The sequence below is a fragment of the Gekko japonicus genome, unplaced genomic scaffold (genome assembly GCF_001447785.1).
Source record: "Gekko japonicus isolate JY-2015 unplaced genomic scaffold, Gekko_japonicus_V1.1 scaffold720, whole genome shotgun sequence".
Classification (NCBI taxonomy): domain Eukaryota; kingdom Metazoa; phylum Chordata; class Lepidosauria; order Squamata; family Gekkonidae; genus Gekko; species Gekko japonicus.
This window is the reverse complement of record NW_015165256.1, coordinates 544,403-563,238: the sequence shown is the minus strand read 5'-3', so window position 1 is coordinate 563,238 and position 18,836 is coordinate 544,403. Positions and strand designations below refer to the sequence as shown.

Here is an 18,836-nt window from a genome sequence, read left to right as displayed (position 1 = left end):
TGCATCATTTAATGTTTCATGTTACTACTTGTGCTTTGATTCCATCCAGTTTTAGACTTCCGGTTGGTTCTACAACCCTAATTCCTATTGCACTGTTCACTGAATGTCCCATTCTGTTGCTTGCATTGACTCACTCTGTGTAATCCACCTTGAGTCCAAGTGAGAACAGTGGACTACAAATAACATAAAATAAATACATGTATGTTCAGTAAAACTGTAATATTTAGTCTCTTTGGTTATATGCTTCAAATTCAGCATGGGTGTCCTACACAAATACAAAAAGCAATACCATATAAGCAACTAAAACAAATGTGGCTTGTTGCTCAACTGATCATTTATTAAAAATGCATCTCAAGCATTTATATCTTTATCGAACAGCACAGAGTTTAAATCTCATACACACAGTGGTAGTAGGGTGCACTATACAGCATGGAGAAAAGAATTCTACAGTTTCACTATAAGTTACTAGATTGCTTTAAGAGTACACAGTTATATTTCACAATTAAAAATACAAGTTTACCCAAAACATTTGGCATAAATTTCAGTACAACACATGAAGGCCCACCAGAATGAATGAAGGGGAAGGGAAGTTTTGTTCCAGTAAGTCCATTATAATTCAAAAGGGCTTTAAAAAAAGAACTTCTGCCAATATGTCTAAGTGTCTTTCTAGCTGTGCAGAAGGACGTCATAAGGGATGAAGGCAATGCAATAAAAAGGCAAACCTCACAAGCATAAGTCTTCAAAAGGTATTAAAAAGCAATTTGCACAAAAAGCTATTGCTAAACATTTCATAATGTGATTTCACTGAAATTCTGAGTTAAGGCATAAGCCCCTTCCCCTCCGCATTAAAAATTTAGAACATAATTAATGAATTGATGAGTATGGATAACGCTACAGAAGAGCAAGAATCGTCTTGCATCTTTTTTACATCTACCGGGGGGGGGGAATCCAAAACATTTAACATCACAGCAGACCATGTGAGACAACATGTGAAGGAGAAACAATAAGCAGCTTTGTCAAAATAGGCCCTTTAATCAATTCTGTGGGTACTGAAATGTTCATTTTAAGATAGTTGGCTTGAAGATTCATCAGTCTCTCATCTCAATACACAGGGTTAAGCACTACTAGTGTACTGCACTCGACAGTTTGCCTTTTTAGACAAACATCTTTACCTAGGTATTTCTTCTGATCATTTCCAATTACATGTCAAGAGTTCCCATCTTACATTTACATTAGGATCTATCAACACAAGATAAAGTGCAAGGCTCCCAGTCCCCCCCCCCTCCTCCCTACCCCAATATTGCATTTAGCTAAAATTTGGAATACTGTTTAGAAAGATTTTTCTCAGACAAATCATCATTTCTGGGATACATCTTGCTCATGGCTATTTTTACTCTACTTTTGAAGTCTAAAGATACTCTAGCCATGGGCTACTTTGGCTTATTATTATTATTATTTTTTGCTGGCCTATGCAGGAAGTTTTCTTACAGACAAATCTTTCAGGTGACAGAACATAAGATTTGTTTGATTTAGCCTTTTGAACCTGTAACTTAGGAATTTCATAAGATCAATGGCAAGGCTGCTTTTCTGAATCATAATTCATGAAGTTCCTTGCAAGACAAAATCTGAAAATCTGAACTTTAATGCAGGAGTCTGTTTTGTAATATTTACACACTGCGGTAACAGTCTTGGAAGCTGAATCAACCACATGAAATATTCTCCGATAAGGGTATGACTACTATGAATCACATTCTGTATTTATGTAATTCAAGTACTACAATTGCCATTGCACATTCCCTTCCCTTTGTTCTCTCCTTCATTCAGCTCAAGGGATGAACAAAAATTGTTGCACTAATAGAACTACAGCAATAACAACAACAAATAATGCACCGAGGATCACCATCTTTGATGAAGTTAACCTCATTATAGAAGATGTGCCACACTAAGGTCTTCAGCTCTGATGCAAAGCCCATTAAGAATAATGATGGCTTCCTTCTAGTTTTAAGTGGGTTCTTATGTTGGTTTGAAGGCTCTGAACAGTCCTTTTACTTTGGAGCACATTTCATTCAATAAGAGAATTGGCCGGCAACATGACCTTCCACTAATAATCTTCAAATGTAGAAAGCCTACTATCAAGCCAAAGTTCATTGCTGAACAGCTCCATGTGAAATCCATATCTGATATAAGATTAAATACAACCCACCAGTTTGTATGAATGAACATGTCAATGTGACTCTGTTCTCACATATTCTATTTTAGCCATTGCGTAAGGATTCATATCGTTTGAAGCTCAAAAATGCTGATGAAGGTTTTATTAAAACCACAAGGAATTGGAAAGTTTTCCTTAAATGGCATGCAGCATAATCTGCCATTATATTAAACAATTGCATTGTGGTGTTTTTGAAGATACAACACTAGATGTTCAAGAACCACAGGCTTCTCCCTGAATATAGGTATTGCTGTTTTCAGGATAAGGATTGCTAGCACAAGAAGCCATGAAAGTGGCCCATCCTATCCACCATGACATTTGCTTAATGCTCGTTGGTGAAGCTGAGAGTAAGGCATGTTACAGATGTCTCAAAGACAACAGGATTCAAGAGTTATGACATCAACAATTCCTCAGATTCTATGACGAGATCCATCAGTCTGACACTCATTTGAAACTTGTATTACGAAACATGCAAGTTTCACTTCATTTGATATCTTTGAGAAACAGGAGTTTTGAGATGAAATCAAGCAAAACCGCTCCTGAGCAGGCAAGGGCCTGCTATCACATTTCCCTGTAAATCCTTTTGATCTTGGCTGACACAGTGCCGCACTTGCTTGCTTTACAATAAGCCCTAACACTATGGATTTTATTTTTGGTCTAGAAAGGATGCACATGTCTCTTGTATTTCAGAAGAGACTCTTGCCATGGTCAAAATGCATACACAGATATTCTGAATTCACAAAAGTTCAAAGACCGTGAGAAATAAACTCAAGACTTCAATTACAGAAGATGGCAGTTGGCTTGGCTTGGTTCTTTCCATGAAGGGAGAAGCAACACTGTGAGGTCAACTTTAAAACACCAAGCATCAATCTGAATTACTTAAGCACTATATCTACTTATATATGGAAAAGAATGTTAAAAATGTGCTCAACATATACATGCAATGAGGCTGTCTGAGAAAAAAACACACTCATAAAATGGCATCCAATGAATTGGGATATTTCAGTGATAAGGTGCACTGGCAACAGATACCCTTGTTTCTTGAACACCTATTTTCAATAGAAATAAACACAAACAACTGTAAATTAACTTTGTATAAGGTTTTAACTTTGCATCTGGTTTTTCATACACTTTGCCAGAACTAAAAAAATTAAGCAAGGTAGTTCTACATTTCTTGCAAATGCAGATGTCATGAATTATGCAGCATCTTTCAAAAGGTAATAATTAACCAAAGTAAAATTAAGTTTTTGAAAATTAAAACCCACTATCAGAGTGCTTCCCAAACACTTGAATGCCTGCCCATCTCTCACAGTAAAATTTTAAAGATACTTCACAGCAAAATTTAAAAAACCACTTTTGGAGCAGATTCTCTTATACAACATAAAGATTGTTTTCAGTGGAGTTTATTTCCAGAACACAGTGATCAGGACTGCTGTTTTATTAAACAAGTCTAAGGACTACAGCAGTAAACGACAGATGATGTTAACAGTTTCCAAGTTTATGATGAATAAGATGCAAAGTGACTAGAAGAAGGTTACAAACTGTTCTTTGGGAAAGTCTTAGGTAGGCCTCTATAGGCTATGACCCGCCACATGACAATTCAGCAGCCACGTACAGTAGCCCTCTATGAACAGCTTTTGTTGCCTATTTGTGATTAGAGAAGAGGTGAAGATATTGTCAAACACCTGGCCAAACTACGTAGCTGGGGGGCTGTGTCTGTTTTGTAGGTCTGTTTTAGAGACTAACACTTCTTCCTATATTGAACTGAATGGCAAAATTGTATGTGCACTACAGCACAAACGGAACTTTGAGTCACAACTGGGTGGGAAGCAGTATGGAATTTGTATCACAATAGTAATTATTGTTAGGTTATTGCTGCACACTTCAGGAAGGCGCAGCTAGGAGAGACAGACGATTTGTCACCAGTTCTCACTGCCAAGTATCAGGGCAGAGGCAACTGTCAAAACTGATCCATATCTATCTACTAGAATAAACACTACTATTCCCAGGTTGTTTCAGTTCTAGACTCAAGCATCAGATGGGCCATTAATGCAGTGGATATGTCTTATGAGAACTAGATAAACTGCAATTCACGTGGCTTGCAAACAATAACCGTTCCAAACCGAAGATCATAGCTTTAATCTGGTGTTTCATGTACTGACTGAGGGCCCATACCAACTAAAGAGAAGAAACTTTCAGCTTCAGGGTAATGTACACACTGAACTCTAAGAGAACGGTATGTACTGTATTTAAATGCTCTCTATTAAATGGCATACATTAATAAAATGTGGGAAAACACTAAAATATTCAATAACTTTTGTGAATTCAGTACAACGTTTCTAACAGTTCAGCAAATAAGCAAGGCAGGCTATCTTAACATTCCTAAACTATGACCCATATACACAAAAAAACCTGGGGGACTTGTGAATGTCCCTTGCTTTCATATGTGCAGACAGTGGTAAGCACACTTAGAAATAGAAGCCACAGACCAGATTTTCTGTAAGAATCCCAGTGTTGTGCCTAACCTGTGCCAGCATGTACTACATATGGATGATACAGTCTAGTCCAAGAATGGTAATCTTGTCTCACGTGGGGCTTGTCTTACACTTAAAGATGTATTTCAATCCTCTGGACAGCCGCTGACTGACTTCTTGGAGTTTTCCAGTGATACTTTAAGTTAAATGAAATAGCAGAAGTCAAACACATCCTGGAGTGATATATTCTATATTCTCTAGTTTACACTTTACAGAAGTGTTTAAAAGTTCTTCATAATGCACCTGATTTTTTTTTTTAAATATCACACTCAATGTCCAAGGTCTGCTTAACTTTCATTCTAGTTTGCCAGTTTCTGACTTCTGATCCAACCTACTCTTATTACTCTTCACCATATAGATGAAATAAGCAAGGGTCTCCTTCTCATTCACTGGGATGTTCCTGAAGTGGCGGCTGACAGTCTGAAAGAGAAAGTCAGAAAGCCTTAAATAGTGAACTAGCACATCAGCTATGGTTTCACCACAGTGGGTATTGATTTTTTTTTTTAAAAAAAATACAGATAACTTGGACACCATGGTGAACTGGACATCATCATTTAATATCATCATCATACTTGCTATGTATTTGTAAAACAGAGCCCAAATTAGAAGAACTAGCTTTAATAAAGTCAGAAATAACAGGTTTATTTCACATGGAACATAAAGGAAATTTCCACGACTGTAGTATTTAAAGAATACTAATAAGAAGCTAACACCAAGATTTCGTACCTGATTCACAATGGGGGAAAATATGCAATGCATTTCAATGCATTCCTGTACTCCAGTCTGTTCAATGAAATAACATGATGTAACCTATAATTCAGCCAACTAACCATTTTGTCCATATGTAGAGATCTGAAGGCCTGGGAAGGAGAGAAGAAAAATAAGTCCCCCCCTTGCCCCCTTCAAGGACTTCGCCTGAATTTTTCCAATGGAAAAACTGGGAGATTTTGGGGAGCACTGAAAAAAAAACCTCCTTCGAAGTATTTTATCTTGTGAAAAGTTAAATGCTTTTTAAGACAAGATGTTACTTCAGGGGTTCTCAATGTGATGTCTCCTGACAACTTTCCTGGCATCTGTTAAGTGTTTTTAGAAAGTGGGTGGGGCCAGATGGGGATTTTTAAGTTTTATGTTTATGATATAATACAGAGAGAGGCATTATGTAAAGTAATCTACCCATGCAAACTGCAGAGTGAGATTCTAAAAACACAGTGGGTCCTGATCCTGATCGAACATAATAGGGCTGCATAGCTAAAATGTTTAATGCACCTAACTGGAAATTCCACTGAAATAATTAGGACTTTCCAGTTTAATTCAATGGGAAGTTGATAACAACATCATTCCATCAAAGCCTGTTCTTATCAAAATCTGGCCAGAATCTCTCTTACTGTCCACATATGCAAGCTCTCACCAGCTTTCCAGTGCCAACTGTCATTCTTACAAGTAATTGTGCAGGTTGAAAATGCTAGACTCATGAGACAAGGTTCCTAACCAGGGACTATCAAGGAGAAACATTTTTTCCCCTCGTGTACTAGATGCCTGCAAAATGAAGACAGATAATGCCAGATGAGGGGTTTTTAACTAGCTCAATATGTTTACTGATTCTGTGCGTATGCAAGAAAATATTTTAAATAAGTTAACTTTTAAAAGTATCCTGTTGAACAGCTTCTGCTGGAAATCCTGAATAACTACTATCAGAGTTATGCATAACTTCACTCCCTGACATCTTGTGATTGACTCTGCCTCCCATGGTGGCCGTTTTGTGATTGTGCCTACCACCCTCCATCAGCATTTCAAAAATGCCCACAGGCTCAAAAAACCTTTGTTTTACTCACTCAAAATGTACAGCATGAAAATTTGTATGAAAGAATCTACATTTAAATAATGTTAAACGTACATATGTGACATATGGTTGCTTTTTAAATGTGAATATTGACAAAATTAAAATGCTGTAATGTGTCTGATAATACATTAACAGCGCAATCAGCACAGGAAGAAGACTGACTCCCACACTGGTGTAACTCAGAGTTATGTTGGCATAAAAGGCATTCAAGCCAGCACAGGATATGAGTGGCACTGTGCTGCATAGTTCCACTGGCGCAGCTGCACTGCAGCCGCATGTCAGCAGAGTGACAGTGTGAGTCCCTGCGCTAGCATAAATGTGGGAATGCCTGGGGGGATGTGGTGCCAGTTAGGTGGCTCCCAAAGCATTTTCACCATGGGAGTGCCCCTCCCCCCCCAAAACAGGCACAAAGTTGCACCAGCAAAATGCTAGTGTAGCCCACTAGCAGCCATGGGAACTCCAAATTCACTCCCTTTCTACACAGCTGTGGTCACGCCCACAGGAACCAAAGCAGTTCAGGATACCTACTGAGTGCCCACCCAATCAGCATGCCCTCTGCGCTGACCTTGCCCCTCCTTGGCACCCAATCAGATCCCCCCACCCTACAAACAGTTCCAGAAGTAGGGCACATGGCACACAATGCTGCCTGACAGCTCCCTGCCATGCGGACTTAGAGCACATGCACCTCAGTGGCAGGCAAAATGAAGACAGGGCACCTAGCACCGCTGGGCAAGCATGTAGGGGGAATACTCGCAGGGAGAGCAAAGTCCACACTCTGTGGCTGACCTCTCCCAGATTCTGGGCCACACAGGTATACCAGGGCCTCCGCCAGGATCCCGTGGGGCAGCCATGTACGAACAAGTAAACAAGGCTCCCATTCTTTCCCTGGACCTACAACGGTGGCAATGAGCTGCACTGGTCATGGTGTCTCCCCCTCCTGAACTTTGCAGCCAAGGGAGAAAGTTGCAGGCCCCCAGTCGCACATGGATCCCACGCAGCAGGTGGGCAGGTCCATAAAGATGCCCTGGTGGTCACAGGAGACTTAAGCATTCAGGCTGCAGAAGTGGTGATGATTACAGTATACTCACAGCTCCTCCCAGAGGGCAATGTGGGCTACCTGGGTGCAGTCCACGGCACCCACTACATTAGGCAAGCCTCCGAATGCTGTGAACCCTGCCCTGATGAACACCAGGTCCCACTCCTCAGTGGGGAAGTGCACATGCTCCTGAAGGTGCTTCAGCTGTCCAGGTAGCAGCTGGCTGAAGACTGGGACAACTTCAGGACCTCCGCAACACCCCCCTGGAAGAACCTGAAAGGATCCAGTGGCCAGGAACCTCAGGGACAGCAGGACCTTCAGCAAGATGGGGATGTCACAGGGAGGAAGAGATTGGCCCTAGAGGACTGGGCCAACCTCCTTGCACAGGGCCTGGATAGCGGCTGTGTCTAGGCAAAACCGATTGAGGACGGTGCTCACCAACAGATTGAGAGCACTGATGCAAGCTTGGTACCAGAGAGCACAGCACCTCCTCCACCATCACTGTGCCACCCAGACATACAGTGCTGGTAGCAAGTGAATGTGGTGAACCCCTAGCATGGGCGGCAGGGGCACAATCCCGCCTGTGGCTGGCTGGGCTCCAAGGAGAAAAAGGATAGCATTCACAAAGGTGAAGGGTGCCCTGGGCCCTGGTCATCTGTGTGGCTGATGCATGCCCCCGCACGACGTACCCCATTGCTCATCGGCTCAGTGCCTGCCACCCGCCATCCCCTCCTGTCCGGTGATGACCATGGTGGGAGCATTGGGGGCAGAGCAGGAAGGGGTGATCAGTGTCTTCCCACGATGGATCAGCCCGGGACCTGCCACCTGCTGCCTTCTACCGCCCAGCGGTGTCCTGATTTCTCCACGCCCCATAGGTGACTCACAGTGTGGGGATACTGTTGTGGGGCTGTCCTCCAAGGTCGTTGGAGGAAAGGCGATGCAGAGGGTAGACTCGATGTCTTTAGACGGCAGCAGCGCTGCCCAGACAGATGGGGGGGGCAGGCATGGCAGTGGCAAGGAAGCTCCCCCTGGGCCAAGTGTCACTGCTACTGGTGCCCAAGAGAAAGGGGGGGGGAGATTCTGGCTCCTTGCCAGGTCCCCAGGTACAGGGCCCTCATCTGGCACAGCTCACCCTTTTTTCTATGGGAGCAGCAATTTAGCATGAGTGGAAGTCTTTTCCAGGGTGTTGGATGGTGGGTCTGGCAGCATTTGTGATGGTGGCTGCCAGGCGCCTGGAGGGGTGAGGGACAGGGACTTATTGAGCAGTTGCTCGGGGATCTCTCAGAGGCTCTCCAGGCCCCCTCCTGCTTGTCTTCAAGGGGGTGTTGCATGGTGGTGCCCTCAGCAGTGTGTGCCACAAGCTGGGCCAGGAACGGAGTACGGCACTGTCAGAGCATGGAGCAAGTAACACAAGAGCACCAGCTCAAGAAGTGTAGACAAGGTCCGGTTCAAGGTTAAACACAGAGCCAGGAATCTAGTCATAGAGTCAATCCGTAGAGCAAAGTCTGGGAATCCGAAGGTTACTCACTAGCAGGTTCAGGAGCAAGAAGAAGGCAGAGCAAGGAAACGATCCAACGAGTCACAAGGTAGAGGCAGGATCCGATGTAGTGGTTGCAGAGTCAGAGGGATTTTGACTTTTTGCTTCCACACCTAACAGCCTCCCTTGGATGGTTTTTATAGTCATATGCTTAAGGGTCATGCTTGCAGCCAGCTGCTCAGGAGTAATCCTGCAACTCAATCAGCTGCCATTGGGTCAGGAGGCATGCACTTTGTCATCTCTCCTTTAGTTCTGTTCATAGCCTCCATCTGCGGTGCTCTAAGGGTGTGGGTGATACTGGAGGGCTGGAAATGATCAACTGAGTTTCAACTCTTGAATCAGGGCTGGAGGGTGTTGGTGGTTCTTCACCAGCTGTTGGCTATGAATCCTGACAAGGCTGCAGCTCACCTTCCTGCTTGTTTGCTTCTTCTGACTCAGAGCTGGCTACATGGGGCTCCTCTTCCCCTGAGGAGTCCTTGCTCTCGCTGAGCCCTGGCTGACCCGGGACACTTGGCACCCTGCTGGACGGCGTGACTGTCAGTGAGCGGAGGGCACACACACATCTACATTCTTATCCATCATGGCCCTCAGGGGCCCTGTGCACTCTGTGTGCAGAGCAACACCATGGTGTCTGTGTGGGGTAGGCAGTTGATGACTCCCTCCCCTCTGACAGGTGGCCAGGGCTTCTGACAGCAGCCGGTCTCTTTAAGGGGTGTGTGCTGCAGAGGAGAAGCGAGGGCCCTGTGGCTCCCATTGACCCTGCCTGCCCTGTCTATTATACCACCCCTGCCTGGCAACAACACCAGGATGGAACACTGCGGGGGGAACACTGTGGATGCCACCGTGGCAGCACCCACCAATATTGACAGAGCAATTTCCCCACCCAGCTGCCCAGTAACCTCCCCCCTATGGAGGTGACTAGCAGCACCACCATTGTGCTGCAGCAGGCCACCGCAGCACAGGCGGAACAGAGGATTGCTTGGTTAGAGTTCAACTACCATTCCTTTCAGGTTGCAACTGCAGTATTACAAAGTTTGATACCCAAATATGCTGGCAGTCTTATTGGGACTGTAAGAGGTGGTTTCTATCCAAATACAACACTTTTACTTACTACCAAATTTGTTTTCTAATTTGAACTGTATTTTCCCTTTCTCTTAGTTGGCATATGTGCTAAGATTCCACAGGATGGAGCAGCTTGCAGCTGTCTCAAGTGCTGAGTAAATTTGCAGTTTTGCTTGTAGTAAACTAAGAATTTATCACTGTAACCCCATAAATATGTTAATCCAATTTTACACATTAAGGGTAAAGCAATAAAACGTGTCTAAAGAGAAAAATATGTCTAGGTGTGACAGAAGAGTACTACATATTTTTCTTTCTTTCCCGATTTCCTGTTTTTCCCAAGGAAAAAGAAATTCCCATGGCTTCAACATTTCTGGAAATTTTGCATCTCTATCAACATAAGGTATTACACGACAGCTCTGTTTGAAGGACATGATGGATTAGACCCAGTTATTTCTCTGACAGCTTTGACACTGGAGACAGGTTTCCCTAATTGTTAGAAAACACTAATTGGACCTTTAGTTTTGGTACATTTAGAGAAGCCGTTTCAGTAGATGGACCCATTTTTCAGTGTTCTAATTCTTACAAACTCACTAATACTTTCTTCTCATTAAAAAGCAGGTAGTGGTTTATTTTTTACCACTTTGTTGGGAAGAACAAAAGATTCCTCAAAACCTTTACGATGGTTACAAGTGAAGACCTGCAACACTTTCAGTGTGTGTGTGTGTGGAGAATCCCTCCCTCATTGTTGCTGATTCCATCCTTATGGCTCAGTGGGAGGGCCCAGGAAATTTGCAGGGGGAGGGGATCCCTTCCACTCCATTGCCAAAAAGCTCAGTGCCCCACTACCTACTATTGAGCCCTGTGTCCTCTACAGCCAGGCTGGAGCAGCTACCAATGTGCTCTTCAGCTGCTGCTGGGCCCAGGGGAGCAGCCAGCATCCTCCTCCACCATGTCTGGGCTAGTGCAAATGCTGGCATCTTCCACTGCTGCTGCCAGCCCTGGAGTGGCTGCTGGCATCCTCCACCGCTGCAGCTGGGCTGAAGTAGCTGCCAGTGTCTACTGCTGCTGCAGCCAGGTCCGCAGCAGCTGCCTGTTCCATTCTGCTAAGAGCACTGTCTGTGCAGGCACAGACAACGCGACTGTATTGGGGGGGATTTAACCCCCCATATATTTTCGTTAAGATTTTGGATTTTTCTGTAAACCTAGGGGGTTTTCCAAATTTGCAGAAAAATCTCTTTAGCATCTGTGTGGCTCCAACCTTCGAATCTGGACATAATAGCATCTACTGTAACTATTGTTCTTAGGTATTCCCGCAAGACATAGGTATTCACAGATTAGGTATTCATGAATTTAGGTATTCGCACACGTCGCTAATAGTATATAGATGTTAGGGTGCAAGCTGTCCAAGATTGGGAGTGGGGAGGAAATACCTAGACATACCAGGGAGTCAATACCTGAAAGAGTATTGCAAATGGTTGCAATCCATTTGGGAAGGCAGCCATCCCAGAGCTGCACTTTGCCACCACCTCAGCATCCAACAGCAACCGACCCGGGCAGCTCCAGAGGAACTGGAAGCAGGTGGAGCCGTAGGAATGTCTGAAGCAGCTTACAGCTTCTTGCAAGAGGCTGGAAGTAACTAGGGGGTAATGCACAACATGCTGTGCTACTTTAACATGGGATGCAAAAAGGGCCAATGAGAAGGACAAAACCAGAGAGCCAAGCAGTGTTCCCTCTAAGCTGAGTTAGTGTGAGCTAGCTCACAGTTTTTTAGCCTCTGGCTCACACATTTTTGTTTTAGCTCAGGAAGGATGGATCCAGAGCTAACTAATTTATGTAGTAGCCAAATTGCTCGTTAACAACTTTAATGCCAGTAGATCACAAAGTAGAATTTTTGCTCACAAGACAGCTTAGAGGGAGCATCGACCAGCAAGATAAATAAGGTGACAGTGAACCCCTAGCCCTCTTGGCTCTGAGGCTATAGTGCATCTCTAGGAGGCCCTTAGAGGTGAAGCTGATGGAGGGGCAGGCTGTTACACCCCCGCCCCCCAAAAAATCTGGATTGGACTGAAAATTTAATAGTGTTATTTTGAAATAGAAGAGTCTTACAAACTATGGGTATTATATCCATGAAAGCGATAGGACAGCATATGAAGAGTTTGTGCTGTTAAACAGCTAAGATGCTATGCTTTGAACCTAAAGTTCCTAGTTCAAATCTTGCCTGTGCCAAGAAGTCACTAGGTAGTCCTAGGCAAGCCATTATAACTCATACTCAGACCACTATTTGCAATTTTGAAATAATACTGGCTTATTTTTACAGGACTACTATAAGAATTGTGATTAAAAGGTATGTGAAACCCCCTAAACATTTTAAAATGCTATATGTCAAAGTTATTATTGATTCATCCCAGATGTTTTACCCCTGATTCCACGTGACCTTTTCCCCTCTACTTTGAATAACATATTTTGTTTATTTTTGAACTTTCAAAAGCCTTGTGTGTCATTTCCAGAAGTATAATAAGATGATCTTGTCTCTTCCCTAAATTCCTGGGCTGAGCCAGCATGAAAAAATAATAATGTGACAGGGTGGGACAGCCATAAACCTTCAAATAAGGAGAAAATAAAAGGGCTGCTCAGTCAGAAAGGGAAAGAAAAACAGAGGGAAAATCCTGTGTTTGAGTGAGGGAAGAGGGCGAGATCACCATACATGCACACAGCTGAAGAGAACTGAAAACCTGTAGATGTCTCCAAACACAACTACCAATAATTACTGTATGCTTTGGTATCAAGAATGCATAAGTAATCTCATAGTGGAGGGTAACATGTACTCCATTTTATGATTAACAGATGGAAAACTTCTAACCCACTTACTTCTGCTAGTTGAGCTTTATTGAGGCCAGGTCTTGTTTGCAACTTGTAATGCCTTTTATAACGGCGTAGTGTGTTTACCTGAAGTTGAAATAAGTCAACCTGTAAAACAAAGATGGCATGATGCATAGAGAAAAGGCAAATAGCTATCTATATCCTTACACTAAGTAAGAAACCATAAGAAGCATTCCTTTTCTATTTCAACCCAAGAAATTTTAGATCAAGATATATGTAACTAACACCTAAACAACACACAATACTAGAATACTATTAGTCCACCCCCCCCCCTGTATTTTTAAGAGAATGGATCATCCAATTTTATGGTCTTTGTTGACTTGAGATATTATGCGGGTGCAGTGAAAGGAATGCCATTCTAACCATTTATTTTGCAAAACAGGAAATCACTATCAGATTAGAAACCTGTTGTTGCTTGCACTCCTTAAAAAAATGAAGGCTATGGCTGGAGACTGTGCACTACTTTCCTCCCCTCATGTATAGAGCATGGTTGAAGAGTTTCTGATTTCACAAGTGTACAATCTAACTAATTTGTTCTGACCTCTGAATAATTTAGCCCTATGGAATCACAGTTACTTGGAAATAAAAATCCTAGTTTGTTGAAGTACCCACATTCAGGTTTTACAGCAACCTGGAGTTAGATCACAAACCTCTGAAACCAGAAACGCTTTCATTCCATTTTGCAGATAAGAATAGGAACAGTGACACATGTAACAGTAGACCAGAGCTGAGCTCACCACTAACAAATTCTGTTTTTTTTTTCTTTCTGTAATGTCTGACTGCAGCCCCAACCTTTATTCTACTTATATACGTAATTAAATGATACCCCAGTCAAACAATCCCATAGCACACTTTTTATTGATATTCATTTCAGCATAAAAGCCACATTTAGATTCTCTCTTTAAAGTGAACATAACTTCAACTTCTAGAGCTTACAACAAAATTTAAAAATAAGAAAAATCAGCTTAACTTGCATCTGGGTATATCCTGAACACAAGCCTTTTGAAGTTAAAAAAAAAATCCAGACCTTTGCAATCTGTTCAGTAGTTCGTTGTCAAGCAATGGGAAATGTGATGGAATTTAACGTGACAAGGAAATGTAGGCCTGGGAAGCAGGAAGTATCTACTGTGTACTAAAAGCAACAGTGTGATAAAACAAGGCTCCACCAGCTACTTGTGCTAGGACACATACAGGTGGCAAGAACTGCACTGAGTTTAGAACATAATTTAAGGACCCTACTGTCATGTTCATACCTATATTAGCTTTGCGTGACTACAACTAGCAACAATAATAATCCAAGAGGCTCTTTTGTGGCTTCAGGAAAGCCATGTTTTTGTTAGAGTGCTTTCCCAAAACCTTATTACAAGGTTCACTACAGACAAAAAATAAACTGAAAATTATACTGGATTATGAATTACAAACGAAACAGCAAGTAGTATTTTGTTGGATGCAAAATCCAAAATTCTGACCACTGAAGTCTTTGACAAGTCATACCTCAATTTAAACTACCTCACTGAGTTGCTAAGATGATATGGGGCATTCTGAACAATGCCTCAGCTTTTAAAATACTGTGGGAATAAAAGCTGAACTGGAAAGAAGAAATCTCCCTTTAATCTTAAAGAAGTATTCCCATTAATGTAAGAGAAAGTGGATGAAATGACAATTCAGTACCTTTCAGCTAAGTGGCAGTTACTTAACATAAGGAATAAAAAAATACTGCCAACCTCATGAGATAAGAAAGGGCTTGCAAGCCATCCCAAAGTGGTAGTTTCCCAATGCTATTTGATAAGTAATGTGAAAATTAAACGTTTTTTTGTGAAATAAAAACTGAAAAGCTGGATGTGTGATAGTCTGAGAGAAGAATCCAAGCATTCTGTTGCTACTTAATACAGCACTATCCTGACGCTCTGCCAGGAAGCTTGATAATCAATGTACTTGACATCACTTATGCACATGAAGTGACTGAACTCCTTGAATGGAGATAAGGAAAAACAGAAGTGTATTATTTACAGTGCATACAGTTACAGCCATATAGATAAAATGGTATTTACAATATTACTTATGTTTAAGAAAGCACTTATCCACATTACTTTAGGATACCGAAAATAGCATGAGATCTCAGGGCTGTTTAGCCTTCTTTATCATCACTTGATTAGAACATACAAAAGAGCCCTGCTGGAATAAATCAGTGGCTCATTAGTCCATCATCCGGCCAAGGGCTTCCCCTAGTACTGGTATTTGAAGGTGTGCTGCCTTTGAAAATAGAGTTTTCCTCAATTCCACAATTTAATTATTTATTGAATAAAGTGACTACTGGGGGCAGAATGACAGAATAGTCGTGCACCAGCCATCAGTTTTTGTTTCTGAGGACCCAATACAAACTAAAATTATATGTATCAAAAATTCAACTTGGACAGTGTGAACCAAATGCCAATACATATTTATGGAACTCTTTGTGTGGATTCTTCCATGACTTTTTTTTACAATTAAGAACAGATACAAAATGCTTTGCTTGCCAAGATACAGATGAAATACTCCATAGCAACAGGAAAAATCACTAGAGAAAAGCTTGGAAGAACATATACAATTTTGTAAATCACTCAATCAAAATAAAAATTCTCCAAGACACTGCTTCAGCCATGACAATGCACATAATCTATAATTTCAGGACCAACTATATAAAAAAGCTTATGCTTGACACTTCCTTGATAAACACTATCATTTAAACTGGGCCACAATGAAGAATGAGTCTAACATAACTGCTGACACTTATCAAAATCTGATGATGTAGTTCTCTTCTCTTCCCAGCAATTTCTCACCATGCATAGTCATGGTGGGTCTACAGGCCAGCTTGCTGGGACAGACTTGATTGGGTGTAGAAAGGTTAACCTGAAGAGGGCTTCAGGGGGCACACTATGGCTCTTTTGGCATTGAAGCAGCTGACATGGTTGAAACAGAAGTTTTATAAATACAAGACAGAATTTGCAATATATCATTATAACTTAGGTAGAGTATTTATTGTCACAACAGGTTAAAAAAATGTGGACAACAGTAATAAAACAACACCCCCCTATTTCAGTATAATAGGTACCTCTGGGACATCTATCTCATGCTCTGGTGAGTCTCCACCATCATCACTGGTCTTCCTCTTCCTTTTGTTTCGAACACTCTGAATGAAGTTCTTGTGGAAATCACATATATATAGATGTCTTACCTAAAATTTAAAAGCGAACAAAGATGGAAGGAAGACATAGGGTTAAAATTAGTACAGTACAAATCTATAGTGAAATACATGAGTAAAAACCTACTAAGTTATTGCCTATTCAGGCTCAGATTTTTTAAAACAGAAAGTAACTATTACTATAAGACTGATCTAACAACAATACAAGAAATGGTAGTAAAAAAGGACATAACTGTTTCTACCATCTTGTCATTTGAGATTTAAAGTGTAATATTTCTGACTGAACCAAGGAGCTTTTTACAGAGCAGTGCCAATCTATGCTGGCTAGCAGCAGCAATTCCTACTGCCACATGCAGTGGCGCTCCAGTTTGGAAGCCTGATGTGACAGATGCCACTTAATGTTAACACTAATTGCCTGGCAACAGTCTGCTTGATGCTAGCCAAGAAATAAACATGCTTGCAGATTTCTGGTTTGAAAGATGTTTTCAATCAGTTGAGCACTGGAGATTTGACAACATTTAAAGGAACTTGTTAAACGCAACCATTTTAACTTAACATATGCACATTTTTTAAAGTCAGTTACAAACGCATGTCATTCACAACAGCTTCCTGCTACAGGGTCAGAATTCACACTGCCAAACAGTCATTGCCTGCAATGTGTTTACACTATTTATGTTACACTACAGGCCTATTCGATCCTCACTCTTCAAAGTGTAGGAGCTGTTATAGTCTTAGACAACAGGATAAAAGGGCAGTGTTGTAATATCCGACTGGGTTGTCCATCTCCCCCATTCCTGTTATTGCCTACCCCCACCATACATCGCTAACTTTGTGCTATTGATCTATGCTCCTTTCATTCTGCCTCTCACATAAAAAATGCTTTTACATTTCAAGATCAATTGGATAGTTTTTTTTTGTCTTGTCAGTATTTATAACTTCACTTACTGTTAGATTTGTATGCAGCTGATTTTGAATCACGGGGAAAAACAGTACTCACCATAGCTTGTAAAGAAGAAGTTGTACAAAATATGTTTTCAAAAAGACCACTTATCCTGTGCTAGATACTAAAGTTAGCCTCATCAGCAGAAAGCAAAACCTGTATTTACTCACGTCTCTATGATAGTAACACAAACCACCAAGAAACACAGGGAGTTTGCGTTTTCTTTGTTAAATCTTTTACCAACTTAGTGCCTACTGATTTATTTTTATCAACTACAGTGAAAGTAACAGAATGATTGCTAAATGCTGCTGGTCTTCAACTACAGGGGCAGCTTTATAAGAGCAACAAATATTCCTGACAGATTTTAGAGCCCTTGAACATGGTAACTACCACATAAACAAACTGTACCTAGGCTAGGGCACACACTGTCAGAGTCCAGCACAACAAGATGAGGACTGCCAGCATAACTCACGCTTTTGTCAATGTCCAATTTCAGTTTTTTCTGTGAGATGCTCTTCTGGATCCTCTTGCTGAAGGAGGCATTCCCAGCCGGGCGGACACAGCGGTCCCCGTCGTCAATGAGGCAGCAGCTCTGTCCATAAAAAGGGGTGGTGGGAGGCCCATCCCGACTGTCTTCCTCAGTGCTGAAACCATTCATCGCAGCCTCCCACCAGCCCCGGGAGACAGGCGACGAAAGAAGCAGCACCTCTCCCGCCCCGAACAACTTTGCCGGGATGCCCCAAGACTTCCTCTTCACGGCGCACCTCGAAGCCTCTCCGGCCTACCCACCTGCTCTTAAGGGGACTTCACGAGCAGGCTGCCAACAGGGACGCCGAACACCCTTACCCTCCCCGATAAACTCCCGGGGCCCCTAGAAACTCTCAATTCTTCCGCGCAGTCCTCGCGCCACTAGGGGCCCCTAGAAACAGCTTATGGTGTCCGCTCTCCCTTGGCTCATTTGCTCGCTCGCCCCAGAACTGGCTTCACACCCGCAGACCCACAAGAAGAGACCACCCGATACAGGACACCCCAACAACCCCCCCCTTCCCTTGAGGGGCTGGCGGGGAAACAGGGAGGAAGGGAGTCCCTTCAGCAACTCTTGCCTCCCGAACCCCCTGACAACGGCCACCCGGCAGAGAAGGGCGTCCCTCGGGCTGCTCAGCTCTGAGCCTCCGGAGCCGGCAGCCCGGTACTTGCCGCTGTGCCCGGCTGCCGGCCCCTTCCGCCGACCTCGTCAGGCGCACCCTGCCTGCTACACCCTTACAGGGGACGAGGACAACGCCGAGCCCAGGCCAGGGAGCCGGGACACCCCGAGCCGCCAGCGCGCCTCACTCCCTGCCTCACTCACTCACTCGCTCACTCACAAAACCTGCCCGCTCTGCCTCCTCCCCTCGCAGCGGAAGTCCCGTCTCTGAGCAGGGGTTGGTCGACAGAGCACGGGAGGCGGGGTTCGCTCCACCGCTCATACAACCTATTGGACAGAACGGTTGTCTGTCAGCGGCTATAGGATACTTCCTGCAAAGGGGGAGTTAGTTGATCAGTGTTTGAAGTCCTCACCGGGGGGGGGGGGTTGGGGGGGGGATAAGCAAGAAGCTGAGGAACGGTAGAGGTAAGGGG

The 18,836-nt window shown here is 43.0% G+C and overlaps 1 protein-coding gene across 1 annotated transcript; it reads right to left on the bottom strand.

Annotated features, from left to right (window-relative positions):
- Positions 1-319: 319 nt before the first annotated feature.
- Positions 320-18,567, bottom strand: SAP30L (SAP30-like). The gene is made up of 4 exons (XM_015410171.1): positions 17,692-18,567; positions 16,190-16,312; positions 13,087-13,185; positions 320-5,163 (listed from the first exon to the last, which is right to left on the bottom strand). The coding sequence occupies exons 1-4, from the start codon at positions 17,875-17,877 to the stop codon at positions 5,038-5,040; spliced, it is 534 nt and encodes a 177-aa protein (XP_015265657.1). The 5' UTR covers positions 17,878-18,567; the 3' UTR covers positions 320-5,037.
- Between the last annotated feature and the right edge of the window lie 269 nt (positions 18,568-18,836).